The 16,189-nt window shown below is 39.3% G+C and overlaps 1 protein-coding gene across 2 annotated transcripts in view; it reads right to left on the bottom strand.

Moving 5' to 3' along the window:
* Positions 1-5,149: 5,149 nt before the first annotated feature.
* The window catches only part of SPTSSB (serine palmitoyltransferase small subunit B), a 30,726-nt gene continuing 19,686 nt past the window's right edge, over positions 5,150-16,189 (bottom strand). The window contains exons 4-5 of one of the 2 annotated variants that reach the window (XM_045166191.1): positions 13,337-13,400; positions 5,150-6,708 (exon numbers count right to left, since the gene is read on the bottom strand). In XM_045166191.1, coding sequence (XP_045022126.1) covers positions 6,446-6,676 — 231 coding nt within the window. In that variant the 5' untranslated portion in view covers positions 6,677-6,708; positions 13,337-13,400 and the 3' untranslated portion in view covers positions 5,150-6,445. The remainder of the gene's footprint in view (positions 6,709-13,336; positions 13,401-16,189) is intronic. The other variant, XM_045166190.1, reaches the window with a different exon arrangement.

Genomic DNA, 16,189 nt, shown 5'->3' with positions numbered 1-16,189 from the left:
CAGGGCATGAACCCCCTTCCCTCTTTTTTAAATTCTACTTAGAGCTGTACTTCCTCACCTCTGATTCCTCATCTTTCTGCCACCTGGTGGTGACAACTGAGATTGCAGTGAATGACAGTGAAACCTTGCTGGGGCTACATGTAATACTGGACAGGGTGAGGGCTAGGAGGAGGTTAAAAGGACTGAGGGGCTATGGGGGATTGGGTGGATGGGGTATGGATTAGGTGTATGTAGCTATTGAAATGCAAGCTGAAGCCCCCAGAGAGGCCTCTCCCATAAACCCACTATTCATTGAATGAATAGATTTTCTCACCCCAGCCTCAGGTAAAAGACTGATTGATTGCTCTTTGGGATTTTGTATAATTGTTTGTTCATTTGTTTTATTTGTAGACTATATTATTTCCACAACAATGAGGGTTAATGCTGGGATTAGGAAGGCCATAGGATTTCAGAGAGAGGTCAGACGCTTGTCAGTAACCAAAGCTTCAGGAAGCTGAAGCTAGACTTTCAAAGACTGTGAGTGAGTGAATGAGTGAGTGAAGTCGCTCAGTCGTGTCCGACTCTTTGCGACCCCATGGACTGTAGCCTACCAGGCTCCTCCCTCCATGGGATTCTCCAGGCAAGAGTACTGGAGTGGGTTGCCATTGCCTTCTCCAGGGTATCTTCCTGACCCAGGGATCGAACCCGGGTCTCCTGCATTGCAGGCAGACGCTTTAACCTCTGAGCCACCAGGGAATCTCCTTCATAGACTGTAGACTTTTCAATTGGAAAAGTCACTGGAGAGACTTCACTCCACTCTGATTTTCTAACGAAGTGACCTAACCTTGAGAAATAGTGATGGAGTGCGGTGGAGATGAGGTGAGGCAGAGGGAACCTTATAAGCCAGGCTATAAGAGAAGGGAATACCAAGGACCCACTGAATAAAGGAGAGATCAGTTGCCTGATTATTCATGTTTTAACATTGGGTAAAAGTGAATTATTTTAACTAAAGAAATGGAAATATTAATATGAACCAGATGTGAAGCATTTAGTTATGCTGCTGCTGCTAAGTCACTTCAGTCGTGTTCGACTCTCTGCAACCGTATTGACGGCAGCCCACCAGGCTCTCCCGTCCCTGGGATTCTCCAGGCAAGAACACTGGAGTGGGTTGCCATTTCCTTTTCCAATGCATGAAAGTGAAAAGTGAAAGTGAAGTTGCTCAGTCGTATCTGACTCTTTGCGACCCCATGGACTGCAGCCTACCAGGCTCCTCCATCCATGGGATTTTCCAGGCAAGAGTACTGGAGTGGGGTGCTATTGCCTTCTCCAATTTATTTATAACTCATGCTAGAGAAAAAATAAAAGATTAGGGTAGTTCTTGGAGAGATAAGGACAGAGGAGCAGCATTGCAATTTACTTGGAAGTGTTTTGTTCAGTCACTAAGTCATGTCTGATTCTTTGCGACCCCATCAACTGCAGCACGCCAGGCTTCCCTGTCCTTTACTATCTCTTGGAGTTTGCTCAAACTCATGTCCATTGAATCAGTGATGCCATCCAGCCATCTCATTCTCTGTCACCCCCTTTTCCCCCTGCCCTCAATCTTTCCCAGCATCATGGTGTTTTCCAATAAACTAGCTCTTCGCATCAGGTGGCCAAAGTATTGGAGCTTCAGTTTCAGCATCAGTACTTGCAATGATTATTCAGTGTTGGTTTCCTCTAGTATTGACTAGTTTGATCTCCTTGCTGTCAGTTTGAAAGCATCAGTTCTTCGGTGCTCAGCTTTCTTTATAGTCCAACTCTCACATCCATACATGACTACTGGAAAAACCATAGCATTGACTAAATGGACCTTTGTTGGCAAAGTGATGTCTCTACTTTTTAATATGCTGTTTAAGAAGTGAGGCCTTCCCATGTAAGCTCTGAAAACAAAAGGATAATGCTTCTTCCTTTTCCTTTTCCCTCTTCACTACTCTCCCACATTTACTCTCCTCTTCCCTTTCTCCAGTCCAGTGTCATCAATGAGTGGGAATCCATGCTGAGTGACATGAGGCTCTCTCCAATCAGTGCTTCCCTAGTAATGTAGATGGTGCCACCCAGGGAACTCACCTGCTGTGTGTGGGGATGGCTGGTGCCAGCAGAGGATGGAAGGTAGGGCATGGGGAGCTCTCGCCTCCATTTTGCAGTCTCCCTCTGCCCCACAATCAGATATCTGGGTTAAGTGTTACCTCTGTTAGAAGTAGAAATTCAACAATAAAAAGGAGCAATTTGAATTTTAAATTTCATGTGGAAATGATTAGGAGTATGATTATTGTCAATGGAATGCATCATCATTGCTATAAAAATAGACTTTGGCATGACAGTAAAAGCAACTGTAATTTTATTTTGGAACTCCTTTGCCTTCTCTTTCTTTATAATCTCCAAGAAAATAATTGAAATAAAAAATTGGTCCTCTCTTCCCTGCTAACCCCACCATTAAATCTCCTTAATACTATCACATTCATTGTTATCAACATAATAATTCAAGAATGAATCAAAGAGAACCCAAACCCTGAAGTTTGCTCTCAAAGCCTTTTCAAGCTCTAGAACTTAGTGTTGGGTTTATTTAATCTGCAGGAATAGTGATGTTACTGGTGTTTTGGTTAGTCAACTTCGATGATGCAATGTACCTAGAGAATAACATTCTATTTCATGGTGGAAAATTGTAGTCTTTCCTTTCAATCAGAAGTGTAAGGACTCTTGATGAGATACAGTGAAGCTTCAAAAGCTAGCAAAAGTAGGTGAAAATATATGAAGTTTGTTTCCTTGGACCTCTCAAAAAGACTATATTCTTTGTTTAGGGCAGCTAATCGCTCTGCAAATAACTTTCCCAAAATGAGGAGAAAGTTTCCTTTAGATGATTAAAAAAAAATACTTTATGTATTTACTGAAATTACTCCTTTGCTCCAACCCATAAGCAAGATATGTTGACTTTATAGCTCCAAAAATTACATCACATCACAGTGTTTCTGTCTCTGATGCCACCACCTTACTCTGGCTCTCATCTGTGTTGGCTCCACCTGCTCAGACTCATGCCCCCATTCCATCTTCTCACATACAACAGCTGGTGTCCTCATCATAGAGTGTAAATGACCTCCCACCCCACATTGCTTACCTGCTGAAAGACTTGCCCTGAGAGAAGTTTGAATTCCTCTAATGCAGTCTCCTCTCTCCCATCCTCTTGCTTTCTCTCCAGCACTCTGCTCTTTCTTTTAAAAGACTACAATAATTTGAAAATAGTTCATTTGCTTATTTTTTTATTGTATCATTTTGCCTAGCAGATTGTATGATTCATAAATTCAGGAATATTTCTGTCTTGTTTATCTTTGGTTCCTGGTGGCAAGTGCAATAATGGACATGATGGACTTTTCCTGCAGCATTTTTGAAATAAAAAATTTCAAGCATATACTATAGAGAACTTTATAATGAACACCTGAACACCTAACCCCTAGTTTCTACTGTACTTTCTTCATCATGTATTTATCCATCTCTCCATTCCTTTACCCATCAACACATGGTTGACTTTTAATACATTTGTTGAATGAATGGGTAAATGAAGAATTTACCGTTTGGTAAATAGAAGTTGTATGTCCTAAGGTGACTCAACACAGCACTACGCTTCCTTGTTTCTGTGTGGACACAGGGTATGGGGAACTATGTCATGTTCCGTACTACATGTATCTGTTTAGCTCTGTACCGGGCATTGGACCAGAAAACTGAGGAGGCCAGAAAAATGAGAAATAAGACAAATTTCCTGCTTTTCAGAGGCACATGCTCGAATAGTGAGAAGATCCAAATATGTTAGTGATAGAAGAAGAAAGAAGTAGACAATGTCGACTAGAGATTTTTTTTTTGCATGCATGCATGACTTGTTAATAAAGACCAACCAGTGCTATCTCAACGTTAAAACTGCCTGATTTCTTGGCCTTTTGTGTTTGTTGTTGCACAAGTAGGTGGAAACAATTGTTGATTTGGCCAATACCAATGAAGGAATATTTTATGATTCCTAGTTTAGTGAGTGACAAATGCAAGCCCATTGGAATCATGAAACTCTTAGCTTTTTTTTTTTTTTTTTTTTTAAGTTCTGTACATACCATTGAAATATACACATTATAGAAGCAAAGGAAAACATATAAAAAGTATTGCTTATCTAGGCTAACTGTGGTCAAGGTAAAGAGCATCTCTGCCTAGTCTGCAAAACTGACAGAGAAGAGCAGGTAGAGCTTTCTTCCTTCTGCATGCAGATAGTTTTTTTTCAAACTACGGTCGATTATATCTTTTGGACCCTGCATTTATTATTTTGATTGCTCAGAGGAAATGCTTACCTTTGAAGTGACATCCTGGGGCAGTGCTTCGCAATATCCTTTATTAAGCTTTACTGTGTCTATTCACATTTATTTTAATTCTTATTTTTAGAAGGAGGATTTTAAGAAGGTCAATGCATTTAAGAAGGTCAGTGATTGAATTCCAAGAGTACTTAGCAGGGGTCCCTGTATATAAAGGGTTGAATCATTGTGAACTGGGAATGCATCCAAGTTTATGCCTAACTGAGAATCCTCTGTGAAATATTTAAAAGTGAAAGCGTTCTTTTAAAACAGGCCCATGGGCCTGGACAACATAGAAATGGTGAACACAACGCTGCATACGCAGCAGAAGCAGAGTTGAGATCTGGGCTTGCTGTTCTTCTGATCTTGACTGTATCCTCAGCCCCTCACCCCTTTTATTGATGACATTCTGCTTTCTAGCATGTCAGGGGCCCTCAGCCAATTAACTTTCATTTGCTTACATTGTCCTCCCATGGGCTTCTACGTGGCAAATATTTCAGGGCCCAGTATGGTCCTGACCTGGATTTGCTTCCTGGCTTTGCCACTAGTAGTTAAAGGACCTTGAACAAGAAATGTACTTTTTCTAAGTTCTAGGTTTCTTATCTGTAATTGGGAGACCTTAATACCTATCTGAACATGTAAAACATGTCTGCCATGTAGAAGACTCTTGATAAATGTAGTCTTACCCTGCCATCTTAAGATCAGTTGCCACCTTGGATTAGTAAGAAATGATATTTGCAGAGAAGTATGGAGGTAAGCATCTAGATATTGAGTGCAATAGGAGGAAAAAGCAAATCTGGAGATGGATATTTTATTTATAAAATTAAACCTAATTTTATTTTGCAAAAATCAACAAATACATGTTCAGATCTGTTTTATCTTCAAAACACGTTTTTGTTTTTTAACAAACATGCAAGGTAATTTGGCATGCCAAACATCTTTCCCTCTAGCTCTCCTTGAAATTTTCTTTCATAACACAAAGAAAGGTGAAATATTGTCCAAAAACTATTTATATTTTTACCCTCCAGAATTACTAACATTAATATTTATTGAGAGGAAAACTGCAAGGTTTGTTCTTTGGCATTCACATTTGACTCAACAGTATAATTAAAAACTTGTATTTGTTTCTAAGATAAACACTTTGAAGGAAATTTAATAAATCTTGTTTTTGCTCTGCAAAGGAGCCACTATATCAAAGCACTTAACTGAAGCTGTCGAGTTCCTGCTGGTAGAATATTACTTCCAGCCTATTTATTAGCTTTTCTTCCCGTAGCCCAATATATGATCCCTACCCCCCTCTCCACTGAGTGAAAGCACAGAAAGGATGCAATTTCTTGTCTCTTTTCCCCCAGCGTCATGCAAGGCAAGGCAGCATCACAATCACAACATCTGAATTTATTTTGATTATATATTTTTTCTTATGCTTAAAATTATTTTGTTTTATAATACTTACTGGGTTATCGAAAGTCAACATTGTTGATTTTAAACTGTTATAAAGCCAGACTTTTAGAGACATTTGAAACAATTCATGAAACATGTCTGAAAGGAGTTAATTGCCTTAAACCAATGCCTTCAATTCTTTTGCACTTGAAGGAAAAGAATTTTAGGTATCAGCAGGTTACTAGAAAATAAGACTTTAGGGGTCTATATAATTTATTCAGATCTTTTTGTATATTGTAAACAAAGATAGGATACTTTGTAGCTTATGAACAAATTTTTTAAAAATATATCCTTCACTATAGAATAGGTATCAAGGGAGCATTTTAAATATGATTCTGATAGATCTCTTATGAGCCTATTTTTCCAGAATAAGCTTATAGGCAATTTACCAATTAAAAACAAAATCTAAACTCATAGATTTAAGTTGAAAGAATATGGTACGTGAGGTAAGGTCATTGTGTTATCCATGGTCTGATGCACAACATGGTGTGTATAAAAGAACCTAAAGAGACATCTATCTCAAATTTCAGGCAGGATCTAAGACTGCATAGAGAGGGGAGAGCTTTTGAGGTTAGACAGTGAAAGAAGCCACAGTATTCACCTAAATCAATGCGTTGGAAGCAGCATACACATATGCAATGCCAGTTTGCAGAATGCAGAAAAGATCAATTAGAAATTGTACTGTGATAGCCACACATTTTGGAGAAAAATTCCCAAGCCAGGCGAATGTGGATTGGGATAAAAACATAGGCAGTGTACACTACCATAGCAAAGATGGTTAGTATGATGGTATTGAACATAGATTGCTCCCAAGGCTCCAAGACAGCACAGCAGCTAATGATTTGATATTGATAGTAGAGCCAGGATAAATAGTCCTTCACACGCTTGAAATCCATGGCTGGTTCCTTCAAGCTGCAGAAAGTCTGTCCTGTTAAAAAAGGTAACAGATTAGAACAAAACATAAATAAGGCACTGAACACAGAATCTCCTTAGATTTTCATGATCTCAGCATGTTAAAAATTTTCAAAGAAGGTTAATGATCATTGAGTGAATTACTAATAGGAATATTACATGGAAATAATACACAGCATGTTAATCATAAGAATTAATAATATTGTCATTACTACTAATAATTACTACTAGAATTAATAGCAATATTATTAACAGTAATATTTATCTAAAAATCATTAATGCTAGTAATAATTCTAGTGATAGTAGTATTTACAATCGAGGCTAACCACATTTTATTTAGCCCTGTACATCAAGAGAAATAAACATGAATTTTCTATTTCCTATGACTATATTTTGTAAGAAGAAGTTTAAAAAATAGTATGTGGGAAAGAGTTAATACAGCAAGCCTGAGGCCGCTATCTTTAGAAGGGCCCCTGGCTGGCATCTGGGAACTTGGTTTTTGGAATGTTCTCTTCATTCCCTAATGGATAAGGATGATTCACCATGCCCAGACTGTGTAAACACTGTAATTTATGGTGAACACCTGCTTTATTCTGGGAGCCTGGAATTTTTGTAATTGCCAGGCAGAGAGTGTCCATATAGCCAGCCCCAATAAAAATCTTGGTGCTGAGTCTCTAATGGGCTGCCCTGGGCAGAAACTTGACATGTATCATGGTACTTTTTGTTGGTAAAGAAAGAAGCACGCTCTGGGTGTCCACTCATGGGAGGGAGGGAACATCTGAAGCCTATATATGAATTTCTTCAGACTCTGCCCATGTCTCTCTTCCTTGCTGATCCTGTTGTTTATCATTTTGCTACAATAAACCTTAGCTGTGAGTGTGAACATATGCTGAGTCCTATGAGTCTTTCTAGCGAGGCACTTGACATGTGGTTGGTCTTAGAACCTCGGAAACAAAGGGGAAGCCGAAAGTGTACCTTTGGGTGGTCATTTGGTTTGTGGGTAGAGAACTTATGAAAGCCAAAAGAATGTTTTGTTGGCCCTCGGATAGGATCACAGTTAAAACTTCCTAGAAGGAAGGCCATCAGACACTCATAGACATGGTGGATGTCCTTGTATATATAAGCTGACCTGTGCTTGTTCTGCTTATTCCTAAGAATATCATGGTGCCACATCATCTAAGTCCACCTTGATGACTTTTACTATTCAAATCACAGTTACATCTTTTGAAGATCATTCCTATGTTCTGACATGAACGTATTTCTCTTTTCTTTGATTCTCATTTGAGTAAAAGCAAGATATTTTTGCTGCATAAGACCATGGACTCCTCAGGTTATGGGGAGATTCTCATGATCCTAAGGCCTAGCATAAACACAGTCATCAGTGAATACTTGCTGAACAAATAAGTAAATGAAAGAACAACATGTAACTAACTTAAAAAAAATAGAGATGACTCAGTCTGGACCTAAGTGGGATACAGTTTGCTATTGCTGACTTTCAATAGCTTGGCTTTGATAATAAGTAACCCTTTCTCATTGGAGAAGGCAATGGCAACCCACTCTAGTACTCTTGCCTGGAAAATCCCATGGATGGAGGAGCTTGGTGGGTTGCAGTCCATGGGGTAGCTATGAGTCGGGCACGACTGAACGACTTCACTTTCACTTTTCACTTTCCTGCACTGGGGAAGGAAATGGCAATCCACTCCAGTGTTCTTGCCTGGAGAATCCCAGGGATGGAGGAGCCTGGTGGGCTTCCGTCTGTGGGGTTGCACAGAGTCGGACACGACTGAAGCGACTTAGCAACATCAGCAGCAGCAGCAGCAGCAAGCCCTTCTGATAAGGATAATTTCCACAAAACTTAAAATGGGAAAGCCTTTGTGTTACTAGGTCATGATTATTTGTAATAATGGTCAGAATAATCCAAATAAGTAGATAATAGAAACTGAAGTTGTTTTTCCTTTCCTATGAAAAGAAAAGTGAGCCTCTTTTCTAGAAGCCGGAGTGGGGAACTAAGTAATTAGATATAAATACATTGCCCTGGCAGGTGGACTTAAGTGAGGAGTTACCTCCAGTGTTCTTCATTCCTAACTCTAGTTGCAGAGAAAGAGCAAAGGTCAAAGGTCTTAGAGAAAATGAGTGACAGAAGGAGTGATAATTTTAGTGAATAATATTATCCAAGTAACCAAGACTTTCCACTGATAGACTGATAGAGAAAATTAGGAGATATGACTATTTGAGCTATTAGGCTGTTTCATTAGACAACTGTATGTTTCAAACTAAATTTGATTTTTAAGAATCTCATTCATGGATACCCATACTTGCTCCCTCTTCATTACCTAGACAGTTTAGGGTGGTGCCAGGTAAGTGACTAGGAATGTGAGAGTCCGTTCATCAGATATGAATTTCCAGACTGTGCTAGGTGAAGGTGGCAGAATGATGGCTCAGGGAAGCCCAGATCTTCCCCTTAAGAAGCTTGATCCAGTTGGGAAGACAAGTAGCAATCAAACAATATATGTAAATATATAATTATCAACTACATTATGCCCTAAAGGACAGGAGCAATGTATAAAGGGGCTATGGGAAAATTAATCCAGCCTAAGTATGTCTCTGAGGAAGAGATATTTGAGGTAAAATCCAAGAGATGACTGTGAATCTAACAGATAAGTCAGGTGGGGAGAATGGTCAAGACAGAAGAATCAACTTGTTTGTTCAAAAGTTAGAGGATGGAAGGAGTTTGATAGGAGGTTGGGTGGGGCAGTGAATGGAGCACAGAGATCTGGGGAGGGAGACTGGGAGTATGAGAAAACTGAAGAGGAGGAAATGACCAGAGTGAGGCCACACACCCTAAGCTTGAACCTATGAGTGAGGGGGCTCCAGAGGTTTTTAATACGGGAATGCTATAGTGGGTTTGAGAGGATGAGGCTTTAAGTTCATATAGACATGTTGCCTTCCGTGTATTCTAAAGCCAAGTTGAAACGCTTTTGAATTTTCAGTAAATCTCTGCCTCTGCCCTCCCATAGGAATTACTTATTCAGAATCAACCATGTACTGGAAATCTGTTTAAAATATTTTCAATTACTCTTTTTACTTTTATAAATGAGATAAATCACTCTTTTAGAAATATCATTGACTTTTTCCCCTATACATTTTAGCTTTTAAAAATGTACTAATTTAAAAAAATGTACTAATTAATTGCCTAGCTATTGGTTTCTCTTAAAAAATTAAATTTCTTGCTTGAGTAGCCCCAGTGGACACCTTAATTGTACCATTGTGAGGGAACCTGAGCCGAGGCACTAAGCTAACTTGTGCCCACATTTCTAAGTCATAGAAACCCTGAGGTGATCAGTGTTCATTGTTTTTAGCTGTTAAAGTCAAACGATCAAGGAAACAATGGCTCTAAAGCATACCAACATGCATCACACCAAAGCTGGATACCTGGTAAAGCCTTGGTTACATATTGCTAACAATTTAAAGGATTAAGATTGAATTTTTGTATTCTCACCCATTTCTACAGTGCCCTGGATCATTTCCCAGCCCTCTCTGTTGTCACCTCTGACATGCTTTTATGGTCCCATTTCATTCCAGTCTCACAAAGTAGGAGAGTCAATAAAAAGCATTGATGTCCCCTTTTCCTTTGGTTATTTTCCCCCTTATTAATGAGATGCAGTTTTAAAGATTATCTATTTACTGTTGGTCATGAAAAGGTGAGAAGAGTTGGTTATTATTGGTAAACCATCTGCTACAACCTATTGTTAGAATATACACTATATTTAGATTCTAGATTTGCTTAGATAATATGTTTTTCCTTCCTACTGAGTCTATTTTTAAATTTCCTATGGGAAAACATGCAAGATTTAAGAAAACCACTTTAGACAATTTAAGATGAGTAATGTGGGAAGGAGAATTCATTCATTCATTAAACAACTGCACTTTGAGTACTGCTATGTGGTTTTTTCTGAGTAGTAACAGCTTCAAAAGGAATCTATTCCAAAATGGCATTGCAGACAGAAGATGCTCTTCTTGGCAGCAGCAAACTGGACCACGTAGCAAACATGCTGTGATGAGGGCCAGGAATGAGCACTAAATGAGGGGAAAGGGCATGGAAAATGCTAAGAAGCAAGCTAGGAAAACAGGCTGAATTTGGGAAATAAGATGACAAAAATGGCATGAAATTAATTATCCACAGGTAACCTGGAACTGTTTTTGTTGTTCTTTAGTTGCTAAGTTGTGTTCAACTCTTTTGTGACCCCATGATCTATAGCCTGCCAGGCTCCTCTGTTGATGGGATTTCCCAGGCAAGAATACTGGATTAGGTTGCCATTTCCTTCTCTAGGGGATCTTCTTCACCAGGAACTGAACCCGCATCTTCTGCATCTACTGCATTGGCAGGATTCTTTATCACTGAGCCACCAGGAAAGCCCAACCTAGAACTAGATAACAGCAAACATCTTAATGTCTTAATTTTCACTGTGAAGTGTGAAATTAACTTGCCCTTAAAGACCTGATGGCATATCCTAGTAATGCTAAAAAAAGACATAAAATGCTTACTCTATTTAAGCATACTATGTTTTTAATTGTGTTTTTTAAAAGATGATTTCCTGTATACGGAAAAGAGGGAGCAAGTAGTTTGTTCTTTCTCTTCCTCCTCCTCCTTTTACTTTTTCCTCTAAACTTGATGATTTTTTAAAACCCTCTTAAATGTTTAAGGAGGCTGTGCGTTCAAAGGTGACCCTGCCTAAGCACACGGTGGTATGTGTTCAGTAGTGTGTTCAGTAGTACAGTGGCCTGGATGGGTTTGGCTCTAGCAGCTGAAGCTGTGCGTAATGCCTTCAGGTGAGTGGGGAGGACTGGGAGCCCCTTCAGGACACAAAGTCAGTGAAGTGCTTGGTAAAAAATGAGGGTGGGACAAAGGCCAGCACAGTTGCCTGGAGGGATGGATTGTGAGGCCAGAGGAAAAGCTTTCTCTGGGCCATTGTTTGATTTTTAATGTTTCTTTCTTTTAATGGAAGTATAGTTGTCAATGTTGTGTTAGTTTGAGGTGTATAGAAGTGATTCAATTTCTATGTGTATTTATATGTGTAAGTGTGTGTAAATATATGTATATATACATGTATGCATATGTATATATGTATATGTGACTAAGCCTAAGCACTGGCTCAAGTTCTGACTCCTCCACTTGCTGGGCATGTAACCTTGGCACAGTTACTTCATTATTCTGGACCTCCAGTTCCTCATCTGTAAATGGAAATAACAATCCCTTCTGTTTAAGGTTGCTGTGACGATTAGCAAAAATGCAAGCAAAGCATCAAGTAAAGGGATTTGTATATGGAAGAAGTACATAGATAGGAAGATGGAATCTAACCAGAGAAAGACTTTCCTCTCTCTACCTTCCTTTTTATTTACTACCATCCTGGTAATTGCACTAGGAACTGGAGATTCCACAGTGACTGAGACAATCATGGCCACTGTTCCCAAGAATGATAATTATAATTTAGCTGGATATATTCCACATATATGCATTTTAGACAATATTTACCACGTGTTAAGTAGCTAAAGTGGAATCCTAGAATGTTAGTGGCTGGATGGACTGTAGAATCCCCTGCTGCTAAGTCACTTCAGTCGTGTCCGACTCTGTGTGACCCCATAGACGGCAGCCCACCAGGCTCTCCTGCCCCTGGGATTCTCCAGGCAAGAACACTGGAGTGGGTTGCCATTTCCTTCTCCAAAGCATGAAAGTGAAAAAGTGAAAGTGAAGTCGCTCAGTCGTGTCCGACTCTTAGCGACCCCATGGACTGCAGCCCACCAGGCTCCTCCATCCATGGGAGGACTTGACTTTCCAGTCAAGAGTGCTGGAGTGGGGTGCCATTGGCTTCTCCAGTAGAATCCCCTAGACCCAGTCATTAATTTTAAAGAAAAGTGTCAAGCCTATGAGGCTAAACATTAAATGGATATTAAATTGCTTGACGTCAAATTGGTTTGTCAAACCGAATTAAAGTGACTAGATTATTCCAGGTGGTGAATACCCTGTGTTTTGTGAACTGATGTTGGATGAAAGAAGTAGACATTCCAGTGGAGGGTTTCTGTGATCTTCAAAGATTCAAAGTTGAGCAAGGACATTGGTATCAAGTGTGTAGTTATCTGGAAGAACTTCAGCCCCACCTTCTCTCAATTTCCCCAGATTCTACTCTTCTCTTACTCAAGACTCCTGAAACCCCAGATTCTCTTCCAGTCAAATAAAGGTCTGAATGCCCACTTATTGCAGATATTACTGGGAACTGGCAAAAGCCAAGGTTACCGTTAGCAGTGTACAACTTAGCATGGATAAAAGACCCAAAGTGGAGTTTTGCCAAGTTGAGGGGAGAAAAAGCTGGGAGAAAGTTATTAGAGAATGATTAAGAGAGTCTTGGGAACCAGAGGGAGAGAGAGATTCCTGCAGGGAACCCAGGGAATGAATGGGGACACAGTGACAGTAGAAAACAGGAGGACTTGGAATTTCCCTAAGAAGTTATGTCATAACTGATTGCAGAGTTAGTGGCTATTTTTAATTTCCAAATGATTTTTTTATTTCTGAATATGATCACTGAGTGATTTTTCTCTCACTAGATTGTATACAGTGAGGAAAGGTAAGTTTTAATCTCGTCTCTTACAATGAAAGGGAGAAGTCCTGGGACTTGGGATCCACATTAGTCAGGGACAAAACTTTCTTCTGGCCTGAGCAGAGAAGAAGGTTAGAATAAATAGAGCAATAAAAAAACCCATATGCTCGCATAAACCCATGTAATACATGAGTCACAAAATGAGAACACTGTTAAAGGAAGCTTCAGGGTGGGGACAAAAGTAGAGGCTGGGCTTGCTCAGGAGGCTTTTTGGTTTTGGATCTCTCCATGGGAATGGACGTGGTAAAAAGTTAGGCAACCACAATGAAAGATGAGTACTTGATGATTTGTCAGGGCGGTGTTTACCTTGGGAACACTGCAAAAGACTTGATCCTGCAGCCCTCCTCTGCCTAAAGAAAGTACTCCAAATGATTGGATTTTCTAAGAAAGGGATTTTCCTTTCTAAACATTGGCTAAAAAATGAATCTTCCCTCCTTAGGTGGGTGTGGGACCTAACACATTTTGGTTTAAATCTCCTTCTAAAATGTCAGAATCTGGGGCTAAAGAGAAAAGTCAGAAGGATCTACAATTGATCGTGGGCTAACTCCTTTCCAACTTATTTTGGAATTCTACGTCAATCACTCAGCTTTTTCTGTGCTTCATATTTGGAACCTGAAAACCTGAGAAGTGGGAAAAGTATCCTGCCTGCTGCCGCAGAGGGAGATGCTGTATCTAAAAAGAGATTGTGTCTGTACTTGGAAGTAGCTTTCTTTAGAAAGAGCTCAATGTGACTGACTCAAGTTGAAGCCTTCCTTTAATTAACTAATTCATTTAGAGGAGCAGAGTGATTTCCTTCCAAAGACTGCAGTGTGAAAAGTGGTGATAAAAGCGAGTAAATTTACAGAGGAGGAGACTGATAAGCTCAGTCAGCTGATCAAGGCCACTATCAACAGTGATAACTCAGGCTGACAGTATGTATCCATGATATCATGGCCTGAAAATGGCACTTTTCTACTGTCTTCCTCTCCCAAACTCACAGCCTCAGTCTAATTATGAAAAAAACAAAACAAAAAAAAAAAAAAAAAAACCACACCAGGCAAATTTTCAACAGAAAAGCCTCTTACAAAATGCCTGCCCTTAAAATTCTTAGCACTTAAAACTCTCAAGGTCATCAGAAACAGGCAAAAACAGAAAAACTGTCACAGCCTAAAGCAGCCTAAGGAAACATGACAACTAAATGTAGTATTTTAGCCTAGATGGAATCCTGAAAAAAGAAAAGGATTTTAGCTAAAAACAAAGTAAATTTGAGTAATGTATTGGCTTTAATAATAGCATATCAACACTGGCTCATTAATTGTAACACATGTCATACTAATGTAAGATGCTGATAGCAGAAGCTGAGTGCAGGGCATATGGTAATTCACTGTATTATTGTCTCAATTTTTCTGTAGGTCTAAAAATGTTCTAAATATTCTAATGTTCTAACAAAAGCAAAAAAAAAAAAAAAAAATTAGGAAGTCCTAAAACATCCAGTTATCCTTACTCCAAACTTCAGTGAATTTTGCTTATGCTGTCTTTCCCATCTGGAAATCTCTTCCTCATAATTCTAAATGTAGCTAAATAATAGCCTTCCACAAAAGACTGACTTTCAAACATTTTCAAACACAATATAAAAGAAAAGTGCACTTTACACTGTGATCCATGGTACACACCCATACATATACCTTTAACTGAAATAAACATCTCTCAAAATAATACTCTTCAGTGCATGCTGACATTTTATTTCCTATTCTGTTCTACTCGACTCATTTCTGTTCTGCTGTCTTCTGTGTTATTGTCTTCATTCATTACAAAATACCAATTGTGAACTACCACATCAATTTTTGGGGGGCCGTGCTGCACAGCTTGTAGGATCTCAGTTACCCAACCAGGGATCCAACCTGGGACATGGCAGTGAAAGCCCAGAATCCTAACCACTGGGTCACCGGAGAACTCCCTACCACATCAATTTCTTAACCCACCAATTGCAACCTGCAGTCGGAAAAACTCTCCTTTAAGGTTTAACTCAAGATGTCTCTGCATTGTCCAGTTTGGCAAACACTAGCCACATGTGGCAATTTAAAATTTTAGTGCTCAGTAGCCGCATGTGGCTCATGGCTAGCATACTGGACAGCACAGATACAGAATATTTCCATCACTGCTAAAAATTTTCTTGGGCAGTGCTGTGGACTCTCTTCATCTCTTGTTTGGACTAATGTAATAGCCCATCTACCACTTGTCTCCTTTTCACCTTACACTTTTCCATGTGGTTGCTGGAATTAACTTTCTAAAATAACAGATTTATTTTTCTGCTTGAAACCCTTCAATAGCTCTCCATTTTCTATGAAATGAAGCATTCATCTAAGACCTCCACCTCTCTGAACTTTCCTGCTAAATGCCATTCACTCTTAAGCTTCTGTGTTCACCTGCTTTTCTTTTCTAGAAATATTTTTTCTTTTAGAGAAAATCTTATTTGTTTTCAAGATGTAGTTCCTATATTGTCTCTTCTATGAAACATTTTCACGAGACTACCTTTCCCAAGGAATGTATATTGCTTTCTTCTATGGGTTTCCATTGTAGCAATTATACTGTATTATAATTAGCCACATATTCAATACAATGTTTCCCCATTAGACTAGGAGGTCTTTGAATACTGAGAACATGCCACAGTCATCTCTCTATCCCCAGTGTCTGGAATGTGGGATACTTATATACCAGCTCATGAGCTGGTTGGCTGACTGACTGACTTACTGAATTGTAAGGTTGTGAAGCACAGGGACTGCACTTGTATTTATTTAATATTTCCGTAGCACAATGTGGGCCCATAAAAGGAACTTATGAATTCTCATTATCTGCTTTCAGGCA

The sequence above is a fragment of the Bubalus bubalis genome, chromosome 1 (assembly GCF_019923935.1).
Source record: "Bubalus bubalis isolate 160015118507 breed Murrah chromosome 1, NDDB_SH_1, whole genome shotgun sequence".
Classification (NCBI taxonomy): Eukaryota; Metazoa; Chordata; class Mammalia; order Artiodactyla; family Bovidae; genus Bubalus; species Bubalus bubalis.
This window is presented reverse-complemented; position numbering and strand designations above follow the sequence as displayed.